Source organism: Sciurus vulgaris (genome assembly GCF_902686455.1).
Source record: "Sciurus vulgaris genome assembly, chromosome: 7".
Taxonomy (NCBI): Eukaryota; Metazoa; Chordata; class Mammalia; order Rodentia; family Sciuridae; genus Sciurus; species Sciurus vulgaris.
Window position 1 is genome coordinate 1505599 of NC_136467.1, and position 27545 is coordinate 1533143.

General features: G+C 57.5%; 1 protein-coding gene across 1 annotated transcript in view; it reads right to left on the reverse strand.

Annotated features, from left to right (window-relative positions):
• Positions 1–464: 464 nt before the first annotated feature.
• Positions 465–27545, reverse strand: part of SMOC2 (SPARC related modular calcium binding 2) — a 155688-nt gene continuing 128607 nt past the window's right edge. The window contains 4 exon segments of the mRNA XM_079146203.1: positions 465–1688; positions 3574–3611; positions 10545–10819; positions 12545–12647. Of these exon segments, the coding sequence (XP_079002329.1) occupies positions 1671–1688; positions 3574–3611; positions 10545–10819; positions 12545–12647 (434 nt within the window). The 3' untranslated portion in view covers positions 465–1670.

Here is a 27545-nt window from a genome sequence, read left to right on the forward strand (position 1 = left end):
AGAGGCTCCAGGAGCAGGCGAGAGCATTAAGAAGCCACAGCAGGTCCCAGAGAAACATGGGGAGAGGTGGGCGCTGCAAGGTAAACGCCACCCTCCAGGTTTCTGGCTGTGTGATGTCAACGCCCTGGATGTCATCAGCACAAGGGAGCCTTTCCTGTGGTCCCCGCGTTTCCTGGCACAGGGAGGGTACCAGGCGGGCTGCTCCCCCTCCTGAGCCTGGACTCCCCTGGAGCTGACAGATCCGCACACCTTGGTGGCAGGCCCTGGGCATCCACACTGCCACAGGGCCTCCGGGGTACCTGGCAGCACCCCTGAGCTGCGGAGGGGGAACGTGGGAGGACAGGCCAGGGATCAAGGTGGAATCCCTGCTGTGGCCTCCGCTCAGCATACACCCTCACACTCAGGAGGTATGAACTTCGTGTTCAGAAAGAAAAGACTCAAGGCAGTTAGATCACCTGTTTATTTTAATCTATGAAAAATGATTAATTTCGAAGTTCAGCAATATAAGAGTATCCAAAAGCAAGGAGGCTCATCGCTGTTTCTTAGACCACGTTGCATGCGTTGAGCTGGCTCGGGACCCAGGCTCGTTCTTTACCTTTGCACAGTTTTAATGAGCACAGGCCTCGTGAGGCCTCCACACACTCTCAGGGTCTTGACTGCACCGGACACGGGTTGGGCAAGGCCACGAGGGCCTCTCCAACAGAAGTCGGATCTGGCTGGCCCTCACACCCCCTGCTTCAGGCCGGGTCTGCGGGTGGCAGCTGTCCATGGGGCCAGGGGATGGCTGGGTGCTCACAGTGGGCACTCAGTTGCCGGCCCTCCTGTCCAGCACCCTCAGGTGGACTCCCATTGGCCAGGCCCCCTGCCTGGAGGCTTCAGCAGTGTGAGGAGCGGGACACCTGCAGTCTTTCTTGGGGCCAAGTCCACACCCTGCCCACACCTGAGCTGTCATGCCTTCCCTGGGAGAATGTTGGTCATTGACCAGGGGCAGCTTTCCCTTCCAGGGGCCCTCAAGACAGAGAAGCAGGCTGCAGAAGCAGGCCAATCACCAGCACTGGGTCCACTTCTGAAGGAGGGCCCCTCTCGGCTGCCTGCCTAGACTCAAGGGCAAGACTTCTCTGAGCCCAGGGCAAAGTCACACAGAAGCTTGAAAGGGGAGGTGAAGACAGCTGAGCGCTCTCCCTGGGCGCCCAGCCATTACTGCGGTCCTTCCTGGTTACCTGGCTCGTGGTGTGCGAGAGGCCTCTGGAAAGCAAAGTCAAAGAAACCAACGGGGTCCCGAGAAACAGCCAGTCCGAGCACAGTAATGCAAGACCTGCAAACTCCCAGTTACAGCGGAACTTCTATGGAGCCCCAGCCAGGGACAAGAGTGTGGAGCTGCAAAGGGCCCAGAGGGTAACATGGGCAGAGCAGGAGCTCCGCGCCTCCTCCAGACTCCTCTCCACCAGGCTCAGGCGTCCGGGGTGGAGGGGCATGCGTACAGCGTGAGTACTTTTCCAGAGCCAGCCTCCCGTTTCACAGGTCCAAACAGTCTGTTTAAATATGTCATTTCTACAAAGTGATTTACATTTAAAGTACAAAGTGCAAATACTATGTGTGTCTGCTGTTGAGTTGCTCTTTGGTGAGGGAGATTCCCACATGTCTGGAAGCCGCCGTGGAAGGTCCGCCGCTCATCCTTGCTTCCTGGGCTGGAAGAGAGGAGAGGGGGAGACATTGAAGAGGGCACATCCTGCCTCGGAGAGAGATGACTGGCCACAGGACGTGGGAAGAGTGGACGTGGGGAGGGTTGAGAGCGTCCTGGACGGCCAGCACCCCTGCCCGTCCTGAGACAACCAGAAGGCCCAGGGAAAAACGTCAGTCGAGACAAACTCGCATTGACTTGAGGCATTTTGAGTGAACTCTACCTTCATGTTCTGCAGACTTTCTGGTTCCCTTCCATTCATTACACAGACACGGTTTTTATAATCTAATTTTTGCTTCAACGAGGATAAAGGTGCAGTAGCTTTTTAATTTTCCTTTTCATCTTTTCAAAAAATACACCTTAAAAAGGTTTTGGTGTGGGTATCCTCGCTCCATCAGCACCAGACTTCCTGTTATGGTAACTGAGGAGCAGGGGAAGGCAGGAGGCCTGGGCTGTCTCGAGGCAGGCATCCCTGCAGGATCAGGTCCACCCCGTCTTTCTGTCGAATTATCTAGGATTATTAAACTTTAAGTCTAGGCAACTTCTGGGTTGGCTTATGTTCCCCATGATAAAGATCTGAGGGGAGGTGAGAAGAGAGAACTGAACTCCTACACTGAGCCGAGGACAGGTTTGCTTGACTAGTCATACAGTAACGACAGCCCCGGGCACATTTCACCAGCCATCAGAGAGAACTGCTAAGGAGGCATGCTCTGTGGCTGCTTCCTAGGTCGGCCGCAGCTCCGACACACCAGGGGAGTTGGCGTTGTGATTGAACATTAGCTCTGAGCGTCTGCCCATCACCCTGCCTTGACGCCTTGCCTCTGGTAATTCACCAAGTGATGGGCCTTTGGTGGCGGGTACCACTCTATTCCTCAAAGATGTACTGATGGACTTCAGCTATGGTGTCACCCAGCAAGGGCCAGCCCTTACTGCCAGGATGGTGCCTGCACAAGACCAGCCAGGCTACCCCTTCAGGGACCAGGAAAACTAGGGACGCTGCTCTGGCTGCTTCCCCTGGGACAGAGCTGAAGAGTGAGGCTGTGTCCGATGGTGCTATTGTCTAATGAAGACCACCCTGGGGAGCCTGGGGCTCGGCCGGACACCTGCTTTCACAACAGCCTGGTTCCCAAGTGGTGTGCATTGGGATTTAAAGTTAAAACCATGAACGTTTGCTGAACAAATCACGAGCGTTTCCTGAAGAAACGATTTTAAATGACAACCAAGATGTGTGTCTGGAGGTCTCCACTTACAACCCAGGGCGAGCCCAGAGGCTGGCTGAGGTGCCCTGCTGACATCAGGCAGGGGCAACAGCACAGAGGAGAGACTCGCCTGGCTTCCAGGGAGGGACAAGTGTCTGCTGGAAAATGGTCTCTGTGCAGAGTGTGTCCGGGTGCTGGAGAGAGGACACCTGATGGCAGCCTTTACCGGCACCATCCACGTGCAGATCAGAAACACAGAACATGCTTATGAACACACAGGCAGGAAGTCAGGAACCCCTCTGGGGGCTCAGCGCCCGCAGCCTCAGACTCTCCAGGGGAAAGGTGCGTGACATGAACGCGAGTCTCCTCACCTACCCGCTGCTTAAATGCAAGAGATGGACTTCAAGCACCCAGACAACAGCTTAGAAAACAGCCACCTCCACTCAACAAGACTCAGAAATCATCCTTAAAATACTTAAAATTTCAAATGATAAAAAGAGGGCAAAATCTGTGAAGTGATTCAGCAAATCGGTGGTTTCAGGCAGCAATTTTGACAGACGGGCGAGCGGTGGGGTGGCCTCAGGGACAGGCCCCCCTGTGAGGCTTCTTCCCTGGGCGGGTCCTCCTCCCTGCATCTCCGCATTCTGTGAGTGGTCCAGCAGATCATTAAGGCTCCGACGGAGACACACTTACCTGCCTAGGAGGCGAGCCCTCGGCGCTGCCTCTGGGGGCTGTCGGGGGAAAAAGACAGTTACCAAGGGAAGGCGTCACTGGGCGCCAGGTAAGCTGGGGGCCATCTGCTCAGCGGGCACTGCCGACTGGCGGGCTTGTGTGCGTGAAGAACATGGACGCCTCAAGCACAGGTCAGGAGCAGCAGCGGGCTGTGGAGCTGCTTCTCAAGCATGGACTACAAATGCTCTGGTCAACTTGAAAGCACGTTTGATTTATCTGAATCCCTGGCCAAGTCCACTGACCCCAGAGAACTTTCTTCTCGGACTTTCCCACACATTCCCAGAGGAGCCTAGATTCTGTGGATGAAGCCCCGAGTCAGGTGCCATACAAGGTTTTGAAATCTTTGGGTTTCATGTTAAAATCAGTAAAAACCACCATGTGTGTCTCAAAATGATTTTCCCTGAATCTTGGGGTACAGCTGACGCTGCAGGGAGCTGTGCCACGCGCTCCCCGGCTTCACTGCCCAGGTCCCGGTAACACCCAGGGTCCTTCCTTCCTTCTCTCACCCCGAGCATCCATTCCTGGGTGTCCCAGCAACTCCTCCTGTTTAGTCCTCCTGCCTCCACCTTCCTGATCCCTGCCTTTGCTCAGTGCTCCTCCGGGTCCACCTGGCACCACCCTCTTATTTTCCCAGGTTCTGGGGGTGGCTCTCCCCCTCTCCTGGCTTCCTCCTACCTGGAGGGCAGCCTCTCGCTCCAATTTCTTTGCCCTTTCTCCTTCCTCCTCCCTGACACGGAACACGGCCCTCCTGGTGGACTCAGGCCTCGTCTTCTTCGTATCTACGGCCACTCACTGGTGGGCCCAGTCATGTACACCCTGGTGGTGCCCAGGGGCATGCAGGCCCACATCTCCTTCAGACGGCCCGCCCCAGTCAGATTCTCTCCAACAACACTCGACGCACTTAGGTGTGTAAGCATTCCTGACTCTCAGGGAATAGGACAGGCTGGACTCTCTGTCCCCTCCACGCCTGCTGTCCCCCGCTCCCAGGACAAGCTGGTCCTGTTCCAGAGCCTCTCGGGACACACCGCCGGAGCCAGCCTCAGGCTGACCCCTCAGGCCTTCCCTGTCCTGTGTGTCAGCCGGACACACCCTGACTGTACCCCAGCCCTCCAGTCCACGCCCCTGCTCACAGGGACGGGACCCCCACAGCCCCCTCCCCCCCCTCCTCGCCCAGCCCTTCCCACCCGTGGCCTGCACCACGTGGCAACCAGGGATCCCTTTAAACAGGAGTCAGGACGTGTCCTTCCCACCAGACGGTCTCCTGCTCAGAGCGCCGGCTGGAGTCTCCTGGACAACTCAAGGCTGGGTGCTTCCTGTCCCCACAGGTCCCCTTGGTTCCAGCGTGAGCTCTGCAGGGTGTGTGGCTTGTTGATTTTACTGACTTATTTTGGCAACGTCCAGGACAGGGGCACTTAGGGAGTAAAGTGCCTTCAATTCACCAACAGATGAAAGGTAATGTTTGTCCACCAAATGCCTTGATTAATGGTTGATTTATATCTACTAAAATGAGCGGGAAAAAATGAGATTATTCTATTTTCCTACTCTATCTTCCTTGCCATGCTGAGGCAAATAGAAACCAGTGTGAAAGGGTAAGAGGCAAATGCATGTAGCAAACTGCAAACATTAAACAATTAGGAGTTTTCTTTTTCTCACTTGCAGGTTTTAATGACCTAAGTATTAGGATAACCACTGATACTTTTCTGCTTTATTTGCCTGAAATGACTACTTTAGAAAAAAAAAAAAAAAAAATGCATGGTGCAGTGGCCACACCTAAAATCCTAGCAACTGTGGCGGCTGAGGCAGGAGGATGAAAGGCCAGTCTCAACAACTAAGCATGACCCTGTCTCAAAATAAAAAATTAAAGAGGAGGGCTGGAAATGTAGCTCAGTGAGTTCTTGGGTTCTACTCCCAGGACCACAAAAATAGATGGGTTGATTGACAGATAAATAGGTAGATGGATAGATAGCTGAGAAAAAAAAAAAAAAAAGGATTCAAATCCAAAGAGTACTACAGTGATTCTTTCACTCTCTTCTGGGCCAGTGCAGCTATTCAGCAACGGTCTGTTCTTTTTTCTTTTTTGGCTTTGTTTTATGACTTGTAATTTGAGGTAGATATAGGTAAAGGGAAATGACAGTAAAAAAAGTTAATATCTGTAGGTGTAAGAAAAAAGCTTGCTCCCTTGATGGAAAGAGTAGGAATTTCATAACCTCTGGCAGGACATTCCATTCAAGACGGGTTAGGGAAAACACCATGCAAAACACAGGAAGAGAGGAGAAAAATGTTATTAGTGGATCTCAACGGAACAGAATGCAAATTAGCAAAATAAATATCCAGCACGGCCACGCTGATAAACACGGGATCCAGGGAGACCACCAAGGAGGGAGAGGGACATGTCTCCCGCCACCCGCATGGGTGCAGGACATCCGGGGTGGTACAGCTCTGGCACTGCGAGGTGGGACCAGTCCCAGCCACCCTGGTAGCACCACTTTCAGACAATTATTTCTTTCTTCTATTTTTTAATAATAGTGATCGTTTAGATCAAGCTTTCCAATGTGTCTTCACTGCACTAATTTAAATGTAAAATCATTTGTCATTGCTTCAAATCAATGTGGCTAATTTAGAAAGTGCAGGTACATGATCCCATTGCCAGAGGACACCCCTGTGCACCTGCATGCAGACCTGCATGCCTGCATACGTCTGCCTGCACGCTGGCCTCGACCTCTCCACGTCCCTGGGAGTCAGCAGCACACGAGCAACAGAACAGCTGCGTGTCTGCATCTGGCCAGTCTGTCCCTCAGCTGAAGCATTTCTACTGGATGAAATGAAAACCAAGAGGGACACCTGGCTCCTCTGCATCCCGCTCCTCCCTGTGATGGGCGGACACCCTCCCAGCTCCTCAGCGGCAGCAGATGCCCTGGTCCCCTCGGACCCACGAGACTGCTCTGCTGTGAACCAGAGGAGGCGCGTGACCCTGAGCCAGGGAGAGTCTGTGGTCACTATGCTGCAGCCAGACCCACGAGGGCGGCCAGCTCGCACGACAGGCTTCCATCTGTTGGTGCTGTAATGAGGCCCCTCTGAAGACCCCCCACCCCTCTGCTGCTGCCAGCTCTTCACACTCTCCAAACCCCAGTTCTTCCTGGGTCCTGGTAGGCCCTGCGTGGGACAGGCCACATCACACCCAGCTGTTCACACCAGCTTCCAAACACTGCCCCAGGAACCCAGCTTATTCATCGGAAGCCAGTCCGGGGCAGTGGGCTGATGCCCTTGGCCTGGGTGTATCGACACTGTCTTTGATGTTCTGCATCTGCAGCTGTGACATCTGGGGCCTTGCTGACCACGAGGAGCGCCCGCTCCTGGAGACTACCTTTCACACACATGCCTGCCCACCCTGCCTGGCACCGCAGCCTGCTCTGGGGAAGCCTGCACACAGGCCTCACCCACCTCCCCACCAAGACAGGGTGCCCCTCATCATGGGATCTGAGAGAATCAGACTCTTCCAATGGCAATCGGACCTCTTGGCCCTGTGCACCTCAAAATCACGTACACGCACTATCCTGGGGCAGAGATGGATGCAGGACCATCATGGAGTAGGGCACTTGGGCCAGGACAGCGTCCATGCTCACAGTACGGGAAGGGCTTCATGCAGTTCCCAGTTGTCCACCAGGCTGGCCACAGTGACTCCCGTGGAGGGTGCAGGTGTGTTTGAGAAGCCTCCCCTGCTCCCTGCAGTGGGGCTCTGCTGCAGCCCCTTGGAGGTGCCAGCTAGGTGTGCCGTCCCCTGCACAGGCCACTAGTCCCCGCCTCCATCTGGTTCCCTGCGCTTTAGACCCACTGCACAGCCCCCTGGGATTCCAGGTGTGCCCCCGAGGCCCTGCTGCCTGAGACCAGGGGACTCATTCTCCCTCTCGCTGCCTTTCCAACTCTGTGGTGTCAGGCACCATTCTGGGGGCCGGGCCACAGGCCCCGTGGACCCAGGGCCCAAGGGTGGAACGCACAGGGACAGCACTGAGGGTCCGGCGTGCAGGAGGAGAGTCTGAGGTACAATACAGGGTGGACAACTCCTGAGAGCCCTCTGCCCGGGGCCAGGCTGGCGTGAAGCCGACCGGGGTGGTCGAGAGTCAAGCAGGTGCTGGTGGAGAGCGTTCCAGCCACACCAGGAGGGTCCAGTGACAGCAGAGGCTGGTGACAGGCTGGGGACACGCAGGGCAGGGCCAGTGAGGGCCGTCCTGCGGCACTGACAGGAGCAACGGGCTTTGCTCTCCCTCCAGGGAGCCAGGCCCTCAGGGATGTCCTCACCGCCGGGGCTCTGACCAGATGGAGGCCGGCGCTCAGGAGGCTGCTGTGGGGTCCAGGTGCGAGCCCCGCCCGTCTACATGCCCACTCTCTGCGTCACTGCTTCTCTCCTGCCTCTGCCTCCCCTCTGACACCTGGGCAGCTCTCCTGGTCTGCCCCGTCCAACTTCAGGCTGGCCAAGGCTCGGCCTTTCTGTACTCACTCCTCAAGCCTCAGCAAGCCAGGCCTTTGGGGACCAGCACACCCCTCCTCCCAAGCTCCATCCTGGTCCCCCCTCCAAGACAGTCAGGGGTCCTCCACGCCATGCTCCAGAGCTAGACGGCACACCCAGGAGGCAGCACCTCTGAGTCCAGGCCTGGCCACTGGCCCAAGGCGGTGGCTGCAGGCGACACCTCCAGCGTCCACTCTCCGGGGCAGAAGAGGCTCCGCCGCACCATCAGGCAGTCCAGGTTCTCCACAAAGGCAACCCCAGCTGAGCGGCTGCAGAATCCTGAAGCAGCTCTCCCTGGGGTGCTGTGCCGTCCAGAGGCTGCTCCCGGGAACCTCTGCAGCAGTCGGCTCCGCACCTCCGGTGGTGTGGACACTCTGAGCTTGCGCTGACCTAGAGGATGGAGGCACCGGGTGCCTTGGAGCTGCTGCCGTGGGTCTGGTCCCTCTCTCCGCCCTGGGCTGCAAGCTTGGGCGGGACCTGCCTGGGCCCCGAGCCCCGGAAGGACACATGCTCTCCTTTCCACGCCTGGCATTTGGCCCAGACCACGGCGCCTCTGTGGCTTTGTATCTGATGCGCTTCTCTCTTTGTACACACAGTGAGATCCACCCAGCACCTGTCCCCTGGGGTCCACCACCATCCCCAACGTCTTCTGTGAGCAGACAACAGAATTGTGTTGCGCACAGAGGGATCCATGGCAGGAGCATGCCCGACGCTGGGGGACACGTGACCCTTCTGTGCTGATGGCCTGCTGGGCAGAAGCCTCCCCAGTGTGCCATGGCCAGCCTGAGTGCCGCAGCCCGCTGACCCCAGAGGCTAGCCCTGCAGTGGGCACAGAGAGCTGGTGCCGAGACGCCCGAGTGCCAAGGCTGAGCTGACCCACATTCCGAGGACAGTCCCCACAGTGCCACGGCGCACAGGACAGAGCCACTGGCTTCCCCGTGAGGACAGGAGAGCTGGGCGCGGTGGCCGCGCCTGCACGCCAGAGGCTCGGGAGACTGAGGCAGGAGGATCACCGGTTCAGAGGCAGCTTCAGCGAAGCAGCAGCACCCCTCTCTGGACTGGGAGCAGTGGGTAAGCACCCCTGGGTTCAGTCCTCAGCACTAAGAAAAGGGAAAAGAGAAAACCTGGCAGTAGGCCACGGGGTGAGAGCCCTCGGGGGACATGTCCTTGCAGAAGCCGCTTGAGACTCCCCGAGGGACCCCGACTCCTGAATTCTGCCACGCAGCAGCTCTGGTCGTGGAACACCAGCTGACGGCGGGAACTCGTCCAGCTTCAGCCTGGGCAGGGGCTCTGCACTGCTGCGGCTGAAGGGAAGGACTCCGCAGGCCCAAGTCCACCACGCAGCGGGGCCACCGCTGCCCAGCCTCCCGGGATCCCTCAACTCTGGAGGCTGGCCTTGTTGGGGGCTTTATTCCTACAACGGCACTAGGCCTCCACTTCCCTGGGACCCTAAGCAGCAACCAATGCCAAAGAGAGTGAGGCAAGAGGTGAGGAGAGGCCCCATCTTGGGCCACAGGCAGTCGGGCGGGGTCAGCAGAGAAGAGCCCAGAGCCCCAGACGGAGTCTCCTCAGCACAAGCAGGTGAGGTGGGGTCCAGCTCCTGCAGCGATGGCCAAGGACAGGTGCTAAGGGATGTCTGTAGGGTGCAGGCGCACTGGTGTGGACAAGGACCCCAGCCGCTGGGGGCTGAGACGGTGCCCCGCCTGCACCTGCCTGGTCCTGTGGCAGCAGCTGCAGAAGACCAGGCACAGTGGCAGGGACCTCATGCGCTGAGCATGCTTGCCCACTGTGAAGCAGTGGAGACTGATGACCTCACCACCCACAACGGTGGCCAGCATAACACGGCCGAGGTAGCACACAGCAGGGAAGAGTAAGTCTGGATACTGGTGATCTGTTGTTCTGCCTACCCACTGGACTGGACATTTGGTTGAAGCCTGTGCTCTGGGTCAGTGAGCCATGTCCAATAGCACCTGAGTCATACTTTGAACTTCGAAAGGCAAAACAAGGTTGGAAAGTTGAGCCCTGTGATCTGAACAGCAAGACGCTCAGTCCAGAGCCATGCTCGGCTCACAACATCTACCCTGCTCTCTCGGATCCTGACCAGCTGGCCTGCTGCCCAAGGTTTATGATTCCTACAGCAGTGGCCCGCAAGCACTATGTCCTGTTTCTCAAACATGGTACCAGATGCAGACTTTAAAACTTAGGAAGTGAACACACAGACTCAGACAGCAATCACACAGATATCACACTCAGACACGCAGGGAGGGCAGACAGGAAGGGAACACACAGATGTCACGCTCAGACACGCAGGGAAGACAGAAGGAAGGGAACACACATCACGCTCCAACACACAACTTGGCACTCCACACAGGAAGTGAACAGGACATCATGCTCCGACACAGGCGTGGGGATGTGGGGCAAGGCTCACTGTGGCGCTTCCGTGTGCTGGCTCTGCCCTCCTCCTTGGTGGCGCCCAGACAGCCCGTCAGCTCCTGCACAGAGAGGGCCTTGTTGTTGTTCACATCGCAGTACTCCACAAACTTCTTCACACATTTTTTGGGCTTGGATTTCTTGCGAAGGAATCTCTTGAAGGGTTTGATTTCCTTCTTGCCGATGTCCCCGCTGGAGTTTTTATCGAGCAGCTTGAAATACCAGTGCACGACCCTCTCCTCCAGGGTGTGGCTGGGGTCTGGTTCTGAGAGCCTGGAAGGAAGAGGCTTGTTGGATGCAGAAGCTTCCCGTCTCCACCCAGCCCCCCAGGGCCTCCGCCCTGGGTCCACCCTGTTTGCACTTACATCTGAGACCCACTGACAAGACAGAAAAGCTGACCAGCAAACGCTTTAAAGTTGGTTCAGGATCACGAATGCCACCGTGATTGTGTGCACATCAGGCCTGTGCCTGGCCACATGCTCAGGGAGAGAAGGTCCAGGGCCTGGGCAGCACGACAGGGCGCCCACTAACACCCTCCTGTCACCTCTGGCCTCTCAATGTGATCAGTCTCCAATCATGTAATATAATGCATGGACACGTAAAGGGTCATCAAAGGATCCACAGCAAAATTCCTTAAGGTTGCAAGTAGACAACCCCTTGGATTAAAAACAGTTTGCTATTTTAAGAAATGAGAAGGTAGGGCTGGGGTTGGTAAGCAGCAGAGCACTTGCCTAGTACCTGCAAGGCACTGGGTTCGATGCTCAGCACTGCATATAAATAAATAAAATAAATGTTCACTGCCAACTAAAAAATATCTTAAAAAAAGAAGAAGAAATGAATAGGTAAAAGCTGCCTGAAGCCTGGCTCCGAGTCAGACCTGGTGGTGGCAACTTCCCACGCGGGAGGTGGCTGTGCATGCCCACACCAGCCTCCCACGGGCTCTGCACGCCACCGTCCCCAGGTGAGTGAGCTGTGCTCCTGAATGCAGCCAGGAACCATCCAGTTTGCTGACACTGTGGACGGGTCTCCCAACTCGCAGAGGAACTTCTCAGAGAGCAGGCCACTCGCTGCCTTCAGCTGCAGCTTCCGGGGAGAACCCTCCCTCCAAGAACATGAGATGTAAAGTTGCAACTCAGTGATGTTTGGCTTAATTAAATTCAATTTTCTACCCATTCATGACCTTTTCCGTTAGTGTTGCCTTCCCGGAGTCGTCTTTAGTAGAGACGAGAAGATGGAGGTCCTTCAGCTAAGAGACCAAAGGCTAACATCAACCTGGGTGGCTGGGAACATTGAGGGCTTGAGGACAGGAGAGGGAGAAGTCCAACATTCATGACAATACAGCATTAGACTCTCCACTGGAAACACTCCTTTAGAATACACAGATGCATTGTTGCTGGTTGCCAGGAGGAACAGACAGTGCTAGGGTTGCTGTGGCAACGATGCGCGTGGAGCCTCCATCCTCCCATGTCACCTGTGGGGTACCGAACGGCACTTGCTCCCAGCCCTCGGGCAAGCCTGCAGCACACCAAGGGGACCCTCTGGGCTCTGAGCCGAGTGACGGGGCCTCCTGCCTGCTGCCACTCAGCCACACTTGGAAACTGGCGAGGTGGCAAATTTCATGAGCTTCGAGTTTCACGGTAAGTGAATCACATTTTGAGAGTTTTAAGTGGTACACGTAATTCCAGGGATTTAAAGCCCAAACGATAGCTGTAAAATGGGATCTGAGGCATGAGGCCATCAGGAGTAGGGCCCGCCCCAAGCCCAGCGACCCTTGGAAAGGAAAGAAAGGCCAGGCCTCTTCCCCTGTGGCAGCACAGAGAACGTGCCGAGCAGCCTGTGGTCTGGGAGGGGCTCCTTCCTTCAGCCCAACTACCTCCTGACGGGAAGTAGTAGAGGCCCAGCCTCAAGGGTCTGCTGCTTCCCGTGATCTGAGCCCCGTGCTCTTGAACACCTGGGGCTCCTTGCCAGCACACTGCCTTGCGGGGAAGCACAGCGAACCTGCTCGACGGAGAGGAGGGGTCGGAGACGGCGTGGACCATGTCTGTAGACAGCGCATCCAGGATGCTGGTCAAAAACTCATGCTTTTTGGCACCAGGACAACCTGAAAAAAAAAAAAAAAAAAAAATTCACAAAGGCTAACAGATTTTTCTCCACAATAGAAAGGAATGTTTCTGTGTGTGGAAATTCTAATGTTGGGCTGCCTTAATGTTAATTAGCTAATTTTAATGCTTATAGGTGCTTTGAAATATGCATTTTTTAGAATTTCGAATCAGGTATTATTGAATGCAATATCTGACATTTAGTGAATTACATGAGACTAAGATCCACACAGTATCTCAGTCATGGACGCAGCAGTCCATGGCTGCTGTCCCTGTCCCACACGAGTCAAGCGAGGTTTAACAAAGGAAGCACACCAAGCTTTGCACGTGCTGGAGCTCCAACCCAGGTGGCAAGACTGGGGGCTGGTGGCACCACTGAACCCTCCTGTGGCCACAGCACCATGGTCATAACAGAAAGCAGGGGATGCTCTGGAGCTTCTCTTAGGAGCAGAGCTACACATGAGCATCAGCTGGACGGGAGTTAGCACGAGCAAACCCAGAGCTGATACATGCGGATTCCCAGGGTCCAGGATGATTCAGCGATTCAGTTCATCTAAAGGTTAAAATTCCACAACGTACCACACACACAAAAACCATGTAAGTACCAGTCTTGCTCACCCCACGTGGAATTCCCTAACCCTCTCTGCCCCTCCACATCGGAGACCTCCCCGCCACCCTGAGTTCCGGATCGAGAGATGGCCCCTCTTTGGGGTCTTTCCTTCCTGTGAGTTCCCCACCGTGCCTGACACCAGCATGCAGGACTGGGTGGGCATGGTGGCAGCCCCTCAGCCTTACTGTGCAGGACAGCCTGAACCGTCCTCCCTGCACAGGCCCTCCAGACAGAGAAGACCCAGCAAGGCTGGCTGCACAGAAAGCCAGCAGACGAGACTGAGGAGGACGGTGCCAGAGTAGAGGGCAGAGGGGTGGCGCCTGTGCCCCTGACAAACCGGCAAACCAATAAGCACATCCACATTTGAGAGACAGGAAGAGAGACATGGCGACTGAGACTCATTGGTGTATAACTGGTGACAGGCCACCGTCGTGGGGTGGAGGACACGGTGCCGCGTCCAGTAACCAGCATGTGCTGGGTTCTCCTCACACGTGGAGTCCAGGGTGACCTGCCAACAACCCCCCAGGTCCCCACTGCTCCAGACCCTGTCCTGGCAGGGTGGGGTGGCCTCGGACAGCATGGAGTCTCCTTAGCAGCGAGGCACAGTGAAGGGGAGACGCCCTGTGAACAGCCTGGACACTGCCGTGGACAGGGAGCCACGGGCACCGAGGCACTGGTTCTTCCCAGCTGCTGTCAGGAAGCCAGCCGTCTGGACCACAGTAGGGACAGAGAACACAGGAAGTGACCTGCCGACATGAGGCACCTCTCAAGACGTCCAGGGCCCTGTGAGTCACAGACAGGAGTTTGGGCTCATCTGAGGAAAGCTGGGAGCCTTGGAAGACGTGGAGCAGGGCAGACAGGTGTGATCCCTGAAGGTGTCACGATGTCCCCCTGCAGACTGCAGATAGTGCGGAGGACCAGAGGAGGTCAGCTGAGGCCAGTGCATGTCCAGGGAGGACCAGGAAGGGCCCTCGGAAGCTGGCTCAGGAGAAACCATGCAGTAGGAGGGCCAGGATCGAAGGGCCTCCTGAACACCAGTTCTGGCTCAATCCCCGGAACATTCTAGTAAGAGGCTCATGCCTTGCACTTCTGTAGCCACGGAAGTGTGAGAAGACATGTCCTGAGTCCCCCACTTCCTCCAAGGAGCATCTGAGCGCTCCTTCCATTCGGCTCTGCCTTCTGTTCTAACATTATAAGTGAGCTTAGCCACAGAGGAGAGCTGATCCGAAGGGAAGTTTCTTCTGGCACTTGTATTTTAAGACCCCAAATCACCACAGGCTTTAACAGGTACACAAGTCTCCCCGCAAACCAGAACCCGGCCAGTGTGTCCTCCCAAGGGCAATGGCTTAGAATTCACAGCCCCGAGCAGGGCAGAGCGTCCGTTTCTGAGCACCTTCTAGGCGTTTTGTGATGGATGCACTGCTCATGACCACTGTGAGGAAAACTGATTCAGAGTCCCAGCGAAGTCTCAGCTGAAGCCCATCAGACCCGACTCACCTGGAACTCTCCAGGTGGCACAGGTGAGAGGGGCCCACTCTAGAAGGAGGTGCAGGAGAGGCAGGGTCTCCCACCATGTGCCTGTGCTCCACCAGTTCCCGGCTGCTCTTCCTATTGTAGAAATACATTTCCAGATTTCAGCTCCTTCCCACTATTCCAAACTACACATGCCTGGCGTGTGGTATCCCCCAAGGAGCTCATGCCCTAGGACACGCTGATGAGACCAACTCTGTGGAGGAGCCGCAGCCTGCAGGGGCTCAGGAGGCCTCCGAGGAGACACGATAGAGAAAGGATGAAGGCCCTAGTCCCTGAAGGACCCCTCTGCTCCCACAGGCCTCGCCGCCTAGGGGAGCAAGGAGAGCAAGCTGCCCATCGTCTCAAAGGGCACTGGTTCTCCTGTGCATGCTGGGGGCCCGGCCAGAGGCTACCTGCAAAGCTATCCTGCTGCATGCTGGCCAGGGCTGCTGCTTCTGGTCAGATTGAAGCCAGAACTGGGGACAGGCAGTTAGTGTAGAATAGGGGATCAGGTCACATGGAGGAAATGGAGGCCATGAGAGCCATCTGCCTCTGGGAGTTGGAGACTGCCCCTGGGAGAATGGAATGTCAAGGATCGTGGGGCCCATTGATCACCAAGTTCACCCGCCCTTGTCAAGGACTGCAGGCAAGGGGCTGCTAATGAATGCCCCTGAGCCCTTGCCTGCCAGGGTCATTTTGGCCTCCCCCTGCCATCTGCAGCTCACCTTTTGCTATGTCACCGGGAACTCCTGGGCCTGGGCACTGTAGACAGGAAGGAGAGAAAAGGCGGGAGAGAACAGAACAAAGGGGACCCCGATCTGTAAGGGTCGCAGGGCCTCTCACTTCTCTGGAACTCTAGAGCACTGGCTTGGCCCCTTCTCCCTCCCGGGAGACCCTGTGTTATCACCTCTAGATAAAACCTGCTGAATATGCTTGATGCTTCTCTGATGTCATACGTCAACACCTGAGGAAGCAGCACTCGTCACCGGCCAACGGCAGGATCACAATGAGCTCAGGATGATGACATCACGGCCCCTGCGCCTCGTACGTGAGTCCCTCTCTCAGAGGAGTGTGGGAGCTGAGGCCCTGCAGGGAGGAGCATGGCATCTGCTCGCCACCCACCGTGGAGGGGAGGCGCTGCTTGGAAGAGCCCACGAGGGACCGGGAGCTGGCTGCCCGCCCGTCTCCACTGCCCTCTCCTCGCAGCCGTCCTGGTATCCCGAGGGCCCTGCCCAGCAAACCCGTCCAGGGCCATCTCCGCACTCTCTCTGTCCTCTCAGCAGCCTGCTGCACTGCCCTGGTGCACCTGACTGAGGGTGTGGCAGAATTCCAGACTCGGGGGGTGGCCTGCCTGGGCTCTCCTGCTCTGATCTGGAGGACCCAGTGGATGTCCAGCCCATAGTTTGCTGTGATGAACACCCCAGAGCCAGTGTGCCTTGAGTCCAGGGCCTGGTGCTGGGACCTCCCTTACTCAGGAGGGAAGCCAGCGCTGGCCAGCATGCATGCAGCGACAGCGAGCAGCCTTTTCAGATCCAGGAGGGCAGCAACAGTCATGCCGACACTATCCACAAACCTAATGACAACCAGGATGGAATCAGTGGCTTGGTGTCCATGCTGTTGGCAGCTTGGCTGCAGGGCCAGGTCCTCGGGGCCCAGGTCTGGTCTTCACTACCCTCCCTGAGGCCTGATGATGTGTCATGAGCTGCTCAGCCAGAGACTGACCATCAGCATTGCCCAGCAGGGCCCTGAGTGGCTGTCCTCCTCCAAAGAGCTGGTGGCCACTGCCCCTCAGCCCCCTGCATCAGTTCCGTGAGGACCAGGAGGGAAGAGCCAGCGATGCTCCTGTGGGGCCAAGGCATCAGACATGCCCACAGGGGGCCCAGCAAGCCCCGCGGCTGCCCAGGGGTCGGCACAGACAATTTCTTATCCCCCTTTCCCCACATCTGCAGCTTAAGGAATGCTTTCAAGTGGAAGAGGAACTTTCCTAACGCCTGGCTCACGTATTTCTACCATCAGTGGTTTGCTCTGCAGTATTGCCACCTCATGTCTTCTGTGACAGGTTTGAGAATATGAAGCTTAGCAAGATTTTATACAGACACACACACACACACACACACACAAAATCACAAACCTCTAAAAATTCATTTATTGCTGTCATAATATCACTAAGCTTCCACTCCACAGCGAATGGAATGTCCACTGGAAGTCACGCTTAGAGCTCCTTAGCCTGCATCTGACTGCACATAAGGACATGTCTGCCTCAACTCTCAGAACACGGATGAAGAACAGGCCCTCTCCTGGCAGCCCCTGCGCTTCCTAAGTGCGGTGGAAAGCGAGTAGACGTGGGAGTCTCCTCTCACTGGTTCCAGGATGGGCCTTGGGGGGGCTTCCCAGCTCCCTCCTGACCCTCCACACTTCTCTTCTCCTGTGTCCAACAGACTTGGACAGATCTCGCTGTCCCCTACGGCCATGGAGTCTGCTGGGGATCACTAGGGAAATCTCATCAGTAGCAATCGCATCCCAGGGGGTGCAAGTGCCCAAACCCCTGCAGTGACCAGCACTCAGAAACTCAGACACGAACACCGAGCCAGCAACACGGCAGAGCAGGAGCTGTTGGAGGGAGCAGCACGGGTGCTCCCGGAACTGGTTTCTGTAGTCGAGGGCCGTCCTCGGGGCTGGCGCTCCTGCGAGTGTCAGGGTCCACCGGGGAGCCCAGAGGGGAGAGAGCAGCAACATTCCTGCAAGCTCCAGCAGATTAGGACTGAGTTTTCCTGCTGAAACAAACGAGGGATGAGAGCAGAAGCATCCTGTGGTGAAATGCTTTCCTGAACCAGGGACTGCGGTCAGCCCAGCGGTGGAACTGAATGCCTGCCAGATAATTTCCAGAATTTCTGCATTTTAAGAACAATTCCCAGTTCTAATTATTTTCAGTGCAAAATCTACATTCATTTTGGATAAGGAAATACCTTAATAAATAGCTGCATCGTTGGGTCCCTTTCCCTCGCAGTGGGACATCAGCAGGCCACAGCGGGTTCAGACCACTCACCAGGGTGGGCCTCACAGCAGCACAGGTCTGGCATGGTCTGGAGGTGGCTTCAGGACTATGCTAGCTGTTTTCTGTGCATCTAGACGACACCCTGGGGCCAAGAAGTGGAGCCAGACAACTGCTTGGCTCGTCAAGAGGGCGTAAGACTGGCTCTGGGAGGACCTCAACACGGAGGTGAGACTGACTCTGGGTGAACCTCAACACGGAGGTGAGACTGACTCTGGGAGGACCTCAACACGGAGGTGAGACTGACCCTGGGTGAACCTCAACACGGAGGTGAGACTGACTCTGGGTCTCAACACGGAGGTGAGACTGACTCTGGGTGGACCTCAACATGGAGGTGAGACTGGCTCTGGGTGAACCTCAACACAGAGGTGAGACTGACTCTGGGTCTCAACACGGAGGTGAGACTGGAGCCCTTCCAGGACAGGAAGTGTGTTTTCCATCCAGGTCCATAAAGGAAGCCAGGTCTACGCCAAGCGAATGCACATGGTCGAAGCGTACAGGGTCACTTTCTCTAAGAGAGTTTGCTCCTCCCTCATGCCCCGCCCTGTCCCCTGTCCTCCTCTGAACTTTGACCTCTCCTCTCCACAGTTAATGACCTGGGAGGAGGCACTTCAGATCGCAGGGCTGTCTTTGTGCTAGAGGCTGTGTTCTTCCAGACCCCACATTCCAGGTCCTCTCCAGTCATTTCAGTCCCAAGGCAGGGGGAGGTTCTCTGTAGTTAACCTGAGTGCTGGGTGTTCTGAGCTAGCGCACTCTCTGTAGTTAACCTGAGTGCTGGGTGTTCTGAGCTAGCGCACTCTCTGTAGTTAACCTGAGTGCTGGGTGTTCTGAGCTAGAGCACTCTCTGTACTTAACCTGAGTGCTGGGTGTTCTGAGCTAGAGCACTCTCTGTACTTAACCTGAGTGCTGGGTGTTCTGAGCTAGCGCACTCTCTGTAGTTAACCTGAGTGCTGGGTGTTCTGAGCTAGCGCACTCTCTGTAGTTAACCTGAGTGCTGGGTGTTCTGAGCTAGAGCACTCTCTGTAGTTAACCTGAGTGCTGGGTGTTCTGAGCTAGAGCACTCTCTGTACTTAACCTGAGTGCTGGGTGTTCTGAGCTAGCGCACTCTCTGTAGTTAACCTGAGTGCTGGGTGTTCTGAGCTAGCGCATTCTCTGAAGCTGCTAAGGCTGCTGAAAGCTGGCAGTAGAGCTTCGCAGAGAAAGTCTGCCGAACATCCTGCCACTCGGCTGTTGGCTCTGTGACCTCTGTCCAGCATGTGGTGCCTGAAACATGCCATGTTATGGCTGAGGAAAGGCAGCTGAGGAGGGGGATCCCATGGGGTGGGCTGCCCCTGGCACAGTGTCATGAGGAGGCTGCAGGAAACCCGGGTTCACACCTCAGGACTGCGCAGCCATCTGCAGGTCCAGGGACTACCAGCGCTGCAGCCCGACCCCTCCTCCCACCACCATCAGCTGCCCACAGCGGCAGGCCTGCGACAGCCCACATCAGGTCTCACCCCTGCTGCTCTCTGTCACAGTCAGAGTGACCTCCAGGACAGCACCTGCAGCAGCACATCAGGAAGGAGAAGGCAGAGGCGAGGGAAGGCTACTCGTGGGTTATGGAGCCCATGTCCCACAGGCTGGCACAGGGAGGCCGGTGGGGGCGCCAGGTGGTGCTCACTGGTTGCTGTAGCCCCTGTCCTGGGCACTACGAAGCCTGGGCCTGCCTGGGCGTGACTGGTAGAGCTCCCCAGGCCCTGGGTGAAGGCTTGAGCGCTTGTGCTGGAACACCAGGGCCCGAGCACGGGTGTCGTGGGCTACGCCCTCCCACCCCACAGCAGAGCAGGCCCGTGGCTTCATTGTCAAGCGCCCACGGGTCTGGGGGCCAGCCTGATGATGTGTTTGTTTATGTGCCTGCCCCGGTGCCCCACAGTGAGTCCCGGAGAGTCACACCCCAGGAGTGACCTTCCCCTTAGCAAGATGCCGCCGGCAGAACTGCTCAGGCCAGGACTTCCTCTAGCCACCTTCAAGTGAAGGTCTTTATTTTATCATGAAACAGTGAACAAAATAAGGCCGACGAAGTCAAAGTGGCGGCGGGAAGGGAGGCGGTCACCTTGGGGGCAGCTGCAGGCATCGCCCAGCAGAAGCAGGGCCAGATCGCCTTCGCTGCTCAGCGCGCGTGAGCACAAGGCACCCAAGCTCCCTCCCCAGGCCACCAGCTCCACGGGGGTGCGCAGCCCGTGAGCCCCTTGCCTGCCTCAACACCTCTCACCACCGAGTCTGGGCCTGCTCAGAGGGTCACGGAATCCCTGGGAGATGTCGGACGGCCCGCAGGAGACGAGGAGAATCAGGCCTCCAGGTGGAAGCTAAAGGGCTTTGGATCCCCTCCCAGGAGACAGGGCCTGACCGGGGTCTGCGCGCTTGTTCTCACAACAAGGATGGACACGGCGCCCTCGGCATCGGCACTGTCCTGGGAATGCCCGTCAAGAGGCCCTTCACTAGTGGGCACCGAAGGTCACAATCCCTTGAGCCGAAGGTGTGCAGCCCTGTTGATGGAACTGCAGCAGCCTTGTACTGAGAGAATGCCCCAGAGCTGACGCCCATGGCTGTCGGGGAGGCCACCTGCGGTCCACACAGGGCTGCCCTCCTGGACTGCAGGCAGTCCTGGGACCAGGCCTGTGGCCCCCTGGACGTGGCACCGAGAGGCACGTGAGCCGCACACTTCTGCGGGACCCTCGGGGCTGCCAGCTCCAGGCCGAGAGCCGAGCCTTGGAAGTGCCAGCACAGGGCTGGCCCAGCCGCAGGGCTTCTCTTTGGTTTCTCCATGTATTTCAAAGAGTTCCCGAACAATTCCCCTTGGCGAAGGCTGGCTCTCTGAGGTGCCCACTGCAGCCTTGCAGGGAGCAGGCCCTGGCCAGATCCTGAGACCAGCTGCCCACTGAAATCGACTGCCTGAGGAAGACAGCCCTGTAAAGACAGCGGTGAGCAGCTGATGTTGGCCACCACCAGCCGCTGACATGCAACATCCCACGCACAGACACAGCCCGTGCCAACCCCACGGCCATCCTGGGGCGTGGCATTTGTGTTGCTTTCTGCTCACGAGACAGCAAAGCAGTGGGTTAACTGTGTGACCGGCACCAGAAATCCCCACCAGAATGCAAAGCCCTCAACCACAAGCACACGGTGCCACCCAGAGAGAGGCACCAGCCAACAGGGACGGCCTGGCTTCCCTGAATGCCCTCCTGGGTTCACACCCCTGCCCATCTGCGCTCCTGGGGGCTGGCCCCCGTCCTGCCTCCAGTCTGTACTGTCCTTCCCTCAGGTGATCCTGTATGCTTGTTGAGTGGCTTACAGTTTTTTCTCCACTTTCCTTACTAGAATTCAAATTGCACGTGCTCAGGGGCCAGCGTCTATCTCCCTGTGAGCCTCTGAGCCCACATGCGGAGAGGAGTTGGCTAGAAAGCCCTGTGCACAGGATTTAGCCTGGTTCCCCCTGGGGCTCCGCTGCTGCTCAGTCTTGCAACTTGCTCGCTGAGATTAAGAAATGGGGGAATATACTCCATGCCTCTGAGGAGGGGACCTGTGTGCCACCATTTCCGAAGGTTTCGCATGTGTGGATTTCCCCAAAGCTCAGGGTTATCTGAATGTGGCCATTTCCAAACTACATCTTCTGGATGACCCCAGCTTATCCCTGCCTGGCGAACAGAAGAGCTAAGCTGCGCAAAGGAGAAACTCGGGTCCCTTTAACCTGGTGTTTTCAAAGAGAAGGCGGCAGCTGCACAGCTCCTTATCGACACTTTCTGGTGAAGGACACAGTGAAACCCTCATGTCCAGAGCTTTGGGCATCTCCCAGGCATCCCTCCTATCCTGATGATTCCCATTCAGGGAGAGTCAGAAGAGGACAGGGGGCACTTCAGGGCAATGGAGGATGTCAGAGAAGTGGAGTTGGGACCTCAGTGTGAAGCCAGGAAAGAGGGCCACCCACATTCTTGTGCTTTGGGAAAAGGATGAGACCAAATCTGGCCTGCTCAGGGCTCCAGGATCCAGCAGAGAGGAGCACTCTGCTCTGACAGCCCCTGGGTATGTCCCTCTGCAGCTTGGGCAGCAGGCAGAGACCCCAGGGCACTCAGAGAGGAGCAGAAGCAAGAAGGAGCCGCCAGCCCTGCCATCTCAGCCCAGGGCGAGGACTCTGTACGGGCTTTGACGTCACCTCCAGGGACAGCTGTTTCCCAAGCCCCAGCAGCCACACCAGAGCAGGAGACTGCACACCACACCGAGAGCAGCCAGGATAAGGCCCTGCCCCAGGTGGCGGCCATGCTAAATGCTGTGCCCAGGAGTGGACAGGGATCTCCGGGAGAGCAGAGAGCCTCGGGTCAAGTTGCAGGGTCTCCACTTGTAGGTGGTGATCTCCATGGAGACTCTGGCAGCCCTGTTCACATGTAAGAGTGCAGGCTGGGCACTTGTGGGAGGGATGGCAGCGTACCCGAGTGTCCCCTGTGCTGCCTGGCACAGCCGAGCTCTTGGGGGCAGACCGGGACCCTTCCCCTGAACCCTGTACCCTGCCCCACGTCTAGGCGCCGAGGCTGCTGCTTCTCTCCACCAGCCTCCCAGGCACCTGCCCTGGCTCCTATGGGAACATCACAGACTCACTGACCATGGAAGCAGACACCCAGGCCTGTTGTGGAAGGAACTGCTCTTGCTGGCTGCTGGGGTTTACACCCTCAGGCATTAACCAGGACAGAAGCCCAGCCCTACACTGCGTGTGGGAGCAGCTGCTGAAGGCATGCTTCTGGGGAAGGGAGTGCTACGGATTCACTGCTCCGTCCCCTGCGCCCTCATGGCAGGACCAGGCCCTTGGTTGCCCAGCACAAAAGCAGCCAGCTAGAACAGGCTCCAGCCTGCCGCCTGGCTCTGGCTGGCAGCGTGCCCTGCAGGGGCCGGGCTGGGGCACCCCTGCCCCCTCCCATGTTCCACCTGTGGCTGCCGCTCTCCACAAGAGCAAGGGTAAGAGCTGAGGGCCCTCGGGAGCCAGCGCCTCGAGGCACCCTCAGCAGCGCGAGGCATGGTGCCCTGGCAGCCGTGTTGCCGCTAAAGGGCACGCCTGCTCCCACACTGCCCCCAGGCAATGCGTCGACCACTCAGACAGAAAGCGCTCTCCGAGCTCTGCACGCGGGCCTGCCCTCCACTCTGCGCCCTTGCTGCCTCAGACTGCAGCAGAGGCCAGCGCGGGGAGGGCCGCCCTGTGGTGCGTCTGTGCACACAGGCCCCCACTCGCCCAGTTCCAGGAAGACACCAGACGCCTCGCAGACACGTACCCTGTCACAGTGACACCAAAGGTGAAGCAGCAGGGAGGCGCCCACCCAGGAAATGAGGGCCAGGAAGCCTGGTGGGAAGCCGCTGTTTGGTTCCGAAGCAAAGTGCACTTTGGCTCCAAGTGGAGCCTGGGTCTGGCTCCAGCAGCCAGCACACAGAGGGAGCCACAGACCCCAGCTGGAGCAAGGGTGAAGAGTGCAGATGCGGTGCCACTTCCTGGTGAAGACAGGGGTCTTCCCTTCAGTACTGCCTCAGCCACCGCTCAGAGAGGGGCAGTGTGCTCCCTGAATCAGCACACGGTCCAGAGGCGGTTGTGCAGCTGATTCACCTGCAGGCTGAGGAAGCCCTGGCACCAGCACCTTCGCCTCCCTAGAGGAGAAGCCCGTGGTCCATGTGGACACCCAGCTCACGCTGATCCCAGGTCGACAGGCTGCAGGTCAGAAGCAAGGCCGCACCTCTCACAAGACTTCCTACACACGTCTTCCTCAGGCTGGACTTTGACACTGTTCTCTCCTCCCAGGCTCTAGGGCCCACAGTGCAACTCCCCTCTGAGCAGGTTAAACGAGGAGCTCTTCACCCTGACCTAGGAACCTAACCAGCCACCCCACGTGGAATGGTTCCCCTGCAGAGGTGGCAAGTGGGCCACAGCTCTCCCTGGACACAGTGAGAACAGAGCGACCCTGCCCGTCTGTAGCCACACTCCAGCCTAAGGTATGCAGGCCCAGCCTGCCCTCCCAGCCACCAGCCACAGTTCTGAGGCTGCGGTGCTGGCTGAACACTCCAGACGCACAGGCCCAGAACACACCTAGGTGACAGAATGTGTGCTATCGTCAGTTTCAGACTGACTGTCACTCAGCCTTTCTGTTCGGGTGATAGTTAGAGAACAGGATGGACATGAGAATGAAGCTGTGTCCTGGACTTCCCAGGGGCCTCACACTGCCAGGCTGGCCTTGCAGAGCCCTGGTGCTCTGGGTAGTTGGCTGGACCCCTGCTTGCTAGGGACTGAAGCAACAGCTGGGGGTCCAGTCCTCTAAGGCAGCTGAAAAGCTGACCACTTGCCCAGGCAAAATAGCAGCTGGCAGCCTGCACTCTAGAGTCCGAGGGGGCCCGTGACAGGCTGCTCGAAGCACAAGCAGATTCCCTTCCTCCTCCGGGGCCCACTGCCTGGAGCTGAGAAAACCCAGAGCTTGTCTGTTTGTTTGCTCTGGCCCTGGGCTGGCCTTCCTGGGCAGTGTGGGGGGACTGGGGTGGGTTCTTGAACATTGCAAAGGCAGAGGAGCGGGCTGGCAGCGTGGACAGGCACATCAGCCTCCAGTAGCTGTGGCCCGGATCCCACTGCTCACCTCTGCTGTGCACACATCCCCAGCGTGTGCAAAGAGGAGTAGAGCTGCTGGGCAGAGGGCACACCTGTGACAGACCAGGTGGTGGCCAGGCGTCAGCCGTGAGAGTGGAGCTCACCCTGTTTTCTTTCAATAAATAAAGAGTAAAGAATGTGAAAACAAAACCACCAAGAGCAAATGCCAAGGTGAGTGAGGCTTGCGTCCTGGGAGCAAGATGAAGTCAGGACCAGCTCTCCGTCCACAGCATGTGGCGGGCAGGCCTCCTGGCCTCCCGCATGTCCCTGATGTGGCTGGGTCTTGGCACCTCCCCTGGGGGTGCGGAGCTGGTGGGGGTCTGTGGGGCTGTGGGTCGCCGTGTGCCCCAGGCCTGCCTGGTGTGCTTCTGGGTGTCCCCCAACGTGGTTCACAACTTCCTCTGGGTTGCTTCTCACATCACGGGGGTTCCTAGAGGTGCTCTTGTGATGACATGTGAGGCGAGCGCCGTCTCTCAAGCCTGCGTGCAGCGTGACTGACAGGGCCTGTAGGACCTGGAAGGATTGCTGTCACCTTGGTCACCCAGGCCGCAGGACACAGCTCATGTGGTGCACGGCTGTAATGCAGAAGCCCCCTCTCACAGCAGGCACGCTAAGCAGATTGAGACTGTGATGCTCCAGGACATCAGCTCCGGGTGCTCAGGGGCGCCCTGTGCTGTACCAGGGCTGGGGGCCACTGTCCACTCCTAATGACAGAGGCTCAGCCAGAATGTGGCCAACTGTGCTCCTGCCAGGCGCTCTGATGACACTGCCAATATGGAGCTTCCTCCTGGCCCCCCCAGTGCTGTGGCTCCACCTCCTGAAGCTGACCTGCCTCCCTTCCCAGGGCCCAAGAGCCCTGTGGGCCTTGGCATGTCCTCCACGCCTGGCCCCATCGTGTGCAAACCAGGCGCCTCCTCCGCAGTGCTGGCAGTGATTCCTTCTTGGCCAAACCTGTGAGCCCTAATTCCTTCACAGACACGTGTGACTCTTGTAAACGTCCAGTCACCCTGTCCTTCGAGAGCTTTGCACGGTAACCTCGGTGGTTTCCTAAATCTCCCCTGACTGGCGCCTTAGGGAACCTGTGCAGATACGCCCTGGACAGGAGAGTCCAGGGTAAGTGGAGAGGTCACTGATCCATGCATTCCTGCTGTGTGGACAGGAGAGGAGCTGTGGAAGCCGCCTTCTCCACTGGGGCGTCTGGAAAGGCCTCTGGGCATTGCTCATCCCGCAGGGCCAAGGCCAGTGGCAGGGGGCTCTGCCTCCACCGGCCACCATCTTCCCACATCTGCGCTGTCCTGAGTGGTGGCGGAGACGCGGCCCTGGCCGGGAGGGCTGCCCTATACTCCCTCCACACTGTCCCTTATGTAGGCTGCAGGCACCAGGGCATGGACACCGCTTCTAGCACCTGCGTACCTGGCTCTCCTGTGGAGGAGAAGGTGCTGAGGAGAGGTGAAAGAGGGGCTTTGAACTGAGGGGAAGGCATGGTGGCAGCCCAGCTCCAGCTGCACTGGCTCTCCTGACGCAGGACAGCCTCGCCACCTCCATTGAGTCGGGAGTTCAGTGCTGCCCAGAAACCATGCCAGCACAGACGCTGGGGCTGGTGCCTCTGGAAAAATAGCTCATGAATCGGCACAGGACCTCAAGAGTGATAGCCACAGAGACACGTGGTGCTCAGTGGACGGGCGACAGGGGCAGCAGGGGCAGCGGAGGCACAGGCTTCTCCTGTTCTGTCCTCTCTCTTCTTTGAAGAGATTGCTCCACTAGAGAAACCACAGACAAGTTATCCTAACATTGGAAGGCAGAAGGCGCTAACCTCCCACAACCTAAGGGGGCGGTGACGCCTGCCCACACACGCCTCAGAGCGTGCCACAGGCCCCCACAGTCACGCTTCGTGACAGATGACCCACGGTTCTCAGCTGGCCAGACCCCATGTGAGCAATCAATCAAATAAGGAGGCGCCCAGAGAAAAGCAGGGCCAAGGGGGCAGAACCGAGCACTCTGCAGCCCGTCTGCAGGAGGAGGCTGTGGGTATGACCCTCCAGGGCCCCTGAGGTTGACTGAGGGCTGCCAACACTTCCTGCCCTGCCAGAGGGACCATACTGGGTTTCTAGAGACTCCTCGATTCAACAAGTCAGAGGAGAAGCACGCTACAGGGAGAGCATTCTAGAAGTGTGCCGGGCCTCTGCAGTTCCGTGTTACCCATGTTTCTAGCCGCTTCTTGCCATCTGATCACCCAATGCGTCCAAGTGTCCTACCAAAGGCTCATGGACATGGGCACACCGGTCTGGGCTTGACCAGCTGCATTCCCAGAGAAGCGAGTTCTAGGTCAAAGTGAGCTCCGTTCCTCCCACCAGCCCTGCCCCTCTTAGTCCTGGCCTGTTCTAGAGGAAATGGCCCCAGGCCTGGCTAGCATCCTCCATGGGTGGCTGGGCATGGCACTGCTCACTGTTGGCGCCATGAGCTGCCCAGGCACCCCCACAGTGCTAACTGGGGTGAGGGTGAGGCATTCCTCACGTGTGAACCTGGAAATCTGGAGAAGCCCTTGAAGAATCCCCCCAACACCATGGACATGAAGGAGTCTTAACGCACGCCAGCCTCCCCTTTGCTTGGGCTTGTAGTTGCCTGCAGCGTTGGTCTCTGACGATGTCAGTTCTAGGGTACTGAAGCTAGGATCCTAAGGGCTGGCTCCACTGCGGGCTCACCTTCTCTGGAACCCCCGGCTTAGGGCCACCTATGCAATAGGTCTTTGCCCACCTGCTCCCCTTGGCCTCATGGTGGTGTCACCTGAAAGAGGCCAGCCCTGAAAGGAAGGGTCCTTTCAGCCTCACTCTCTAGGACACTGCGTGCACATCACTTCCAAGGCCCATATTGCAGGAGGGTTCTGCTCTGGCCATGGTCCAGGGTCAGTGGATCCCGATCAGGTGAGGAAGCCCCATTCACAGCTGTGAGCTGGGTCACTGAAGACAAGCGTCATTGCCAAGTGTGCCCCACACTGGAAGGTTATCCAAGTGGTTAAAGATCTTAGATAAACTGCTTTAGTAAGGAGGAATCCTTGCAACGGGATAATTGTTCAGCAACAG